This window comes from Bison bison, unplaced genomic scaffold, assembly GCF_000754665.1.
Source record: "Bison bison bison isolate TAMUID 2011002044 unplaced genomic scaffold, Bison_UMD1.0 scf7180017864360, whole genome shotgun sequence".
NCBI classification, from domain to species: domain Eukaryota; kingdom Metazoa; phylum Chordata; class Mammalia; order Artiodactyla; family Bovidae; genus Bison; species Bison bison.
Window position 1 is genome coordinate 1,399,962 of NW_011494932.1, and position 3,314 is coordinate 1,403,275.

The 3,314-nt window shown below is 68.2% G+C and overlaps 1 protein-coding gene across 1 annotated transcript in view; it reads right to left on the reverse strand.

Annotated features, from left to right (window-relative positions):
* TRPM5 (transient receptor potential cation channel, subfamily M, member 5) overlaps positions 1 to 3,314 on the reverse strand; it is a 33,129-nt gene that overhangs the window by 28,249 nt on the left and 1,566 nt on the right. Inside the window, exons 2-3 of the mRNA XM_010855228.1 lie at positions 783 to 909; positions 246 to 426 (exon numbers count right to left, since the gene is read on the reverse strand). Coding sequence (XP_010853530.1) covers positions 246 to 426; positions 783 to 899 — 298 coding nt within the window. The 5' untranslated portion in view covers positions 900 to 909. The remainder of the gene's footprint in view (positions 1 to 245; positions 427 to 782; positions 910 to 3,314) is intronic.

The following is a 3,314-nucleotide window of genomic DNA, read 5'->3' on the forward strand; positions in this document are numbered from 1 at the left end:
GACCCGCCGGCACCCTGAGCCACCTGCCCCCTGACCTGTCTGCGCCCTGACCCGCCCGCACCCTGAGCCGCCTGCCCCCTGACCCGCCTGCACCCTGAGCCACCCGCTCCCGACCTGCCTGCGCCCTGACCTGCCCGCACCCTGAGCCGCCTGCCCCCTGACCTGCCTGCACCCTGAGCCACCCGCTCCTGACCTGCCTGCGCCCTGACCCTCCTGCCCCCTGACCTGCCTGCCCCCTGACCCACCTGTGCTCTGAGCCGCCTTCACCAGCCCCTTGCGAAGCACATCCCGCAGCCACGGCTTCAAGGCGAAGGGCCGCTCCTCGCCCACCAGCGACACCACCAGGTTGGGGGCTGGCAGGTGCCACTCGGCCAGCAGGAGGTCGAAGAGCACAGACGGGGCCACACCGCTGGGCACCCTCACGAACTGCAGGGTGGGAGCAGGGGTGCAGGGCGAGGGCGCGCTAGGCACAGGGCTGGGCTGGGCTCCAGGGGGCGGGGGCGGGGCCGCAGCTGAAGGCCAGGGCTCCCCAGGCCATCTGGACCCGCTGGGTGACCCGTGAGCGGCCAAGGCTGGCTGGAGGAGGAGCCTGGACCTGCCGTGTGTTGGGGTAGGAGGCAGAAGCCAGAAGGGGCTACCAGCTCCAGAATTCCGCCCTCCTGGGGGCTCCAAACAGACCCCTTATGAGAGAGCGGCCCGGAGGAGATGGGCGTCCGGGGCCCAGGGTCCAGGGTAGCACAAGGGGTGGTGCCGGCCAGTCCCCAGGTGGGGGCAGCTCTCACCTTGCCTCGCTTCTTCCCAGACCGTCCAAAGATGATCTCACCCCGGCCCAGGCTCGGCTCCCACGTGTCTCCAGCACCCCTGGGGCTGCCAGGACGGGTGCCCCCCGCGTCCTGCATGGGGTCCTGTCTGCAAGGACAGAGCCCACCCTGAGGGCATGCGAGGCGAGCCCCAGCCCACTTCCTGCTGGAGGCCCTGCCGCCTTCGCAGGGAAGCCCAGGTGCAGGCCGAAAGGGGGAGCACCTGCCCCAGCGCCCTTCCCTGCAGTCCCCAGCCCTGACCGTGACCCCAGCCCTCCTGCAGCCCCTGGGTCTCAGCCTGCCTCCCGTCTGCATTGCTCTCTTCAAGCTGCCAGAGCTTCCGGCCCCAGGCCAGGATGGAAGCTCCTCCTGGCTCCCTCCCGACCCCGCACTTCTACTCACCCTCCCCCAGCACCACTAGCCAGCCCTTCCGTTGCCACTTCTAACAAGCCTTTGGCAGGGGGTGTCCTGGAAACCCCAAAAGGCAGTGGAAATCTTGCAGCCCGCCCCATACCCCACCATGCCACAGCCCTGTCAACCCAGGACAGACATGGACCCTGGGCGCCGGCTGCTGAGCAGAGGGGGCGGCAGGCAAACAGGGGCACGAAGCTCAGGTGAGGAGGGATGGGGCCCCCTCCTTACTCCCCACCCCTCCCACCTCCCAGACACCTGCCCACCGAGTCCTCATTCCGGCCCAGCACTGCCCATGTGCCTGGAGGGGTCCCAGGAACGGCCAAGGGACAGGACTGGGTCCCATCAACCTGCCTGATGGCAAACGCCCCTGTGCCTCCTGGGCCCACCGCAGACCAGCCACCCAGCTCCCTGCCCCCGGGCCATGGCCCACATGCCCCCGCAACCTGCTATCTCCAGCAGCCTCCTCTGCAGACCCACGGGAAAGCGCATCCGCCCCGCCCTGGCCCTCCTGCGTCCACAGAAGGAGCAGAGCCGATGGGACCCCAGGTCCCGGCAGAACTGAGATGCTCTACCCCACCAGGCCCACTCTGGGAAGCTCCAGCTCCACGGCTGCCCCGTCCACCGCCGTCCCCTGGGAGGTGCCCTGGGCAGGGCCCAGCCAGGATGGGCCCTCTGTGAAAGGAGAGTGACTCCCTTGGTTCTCAGGGCCAGGCCAGCCCTTTGATTCTTAGAGAGGGCCACCTGTGCACACAGGCGGGGCCGGCAGGCGGGGGCAGGGCCCCTGCAGGCCGCCACGGGCCCGCCACCGCGTCCCCAAAAGTGACGCGTCCCCCAAAGTGACGCGTCCACGCCCTCGCTCCCCGGGCCTGCGAATGCGCTTGTTGTGGAAGTAAGCTCTTTGCAGATGTGATCAGGGAGAGGGGCTCATCAGGATGGGCTCTGATCCACTGGCCAAAGTGGCCTTAGAAGGAGGGGAAGAAGCCGAGTGAGGATGGACACAGAGGCTGGAGGGATGCGGCCGAGGCTGGGGATGCCGGTGCCCAGCAGTGGGAGGAGCAGGAAGGACTCTCCCTGGCCCTGCTGGGAGAGCGGGCCACGCTGCAGTGGGCTTCCGGCCTCCTGAGCAGAGACTCGCTTCCCCTTGTCCTCCGCCCTCTGTGGGACTTTGCCACGGCTGCCAGGGCACTCCTACAGCCCGCGTGTTGCCCCCACACCCAGGCCCGTCCCCACACACAGCCTCCAGGATGAAAGATGTTAATCACCGGCTTGGAAAGGCCGTATTCAAATTCCCCCCATCCCTGCTCTGGGGGAGGGTGGGGAGGATTTGCGTCCGCCCCACCCCGCACCCTTCTCCCTGCCCCGCGCTGGGCCCCCACTGCTGGGACACACACAGGGAGTGGGGGGTCCTGCATCTGACCACAGAGCCAGGGTAGGGGCGAGGGGGGCTAGGCCTGGCCCGGGCTCGGGCACCCCCTTGGCCCTGCCGCCCTTGGGGTTATAACTGCTGGAGGGTCCCAGGCGCCCTAACGAATGACCACCCGCTGGGCGTCTTAAAGCGACAGAAGGCTCTGGAGGCCAGAAACCCCAAATCAAGGTGCGCAGGGCCTCGTGCTCTCAGCAGGCTCTAGGGCCTTCTCACCCCGTCCAGCTCTGGGGGCTCCAGCGTCCCTCCAGTCTCTGCCTCCATCTCCCCATCTCCTTATAAGGACACCGGTCACTGCTCAAGGGGCCGCCCCACTCCCTATGACCTCGCCATCACTCAGTGCTTCTGCAAAGACCCTCTTTCCAAGCATTCTGATATTTGGGGTGGACGTGAACTTGGGGGGATGCTCTTCAACCGCAGAGTGTAGGCAGCGATGTGGGGAGCCTTCCCACCGTATGGGGGGGACAGGGCAGGGCCTGTGGGGGTGGCCTCCCTCCCCACCGCTGGACGCGCCCCGGCCCGGCCTGTGGGGAGCCTGGGTAGCACTGGAGTGCTCACGGTCCGTGAGCCCCGGGCTTGCTCCGCCGGGGGGTGGGCCTGGGGCCGGCCTCTGTCTCAGGAGGGGTGCTATGGTGCCCACCCAGCCCACGCCGCCCTTTCCTTGCTGACAGGCAGCT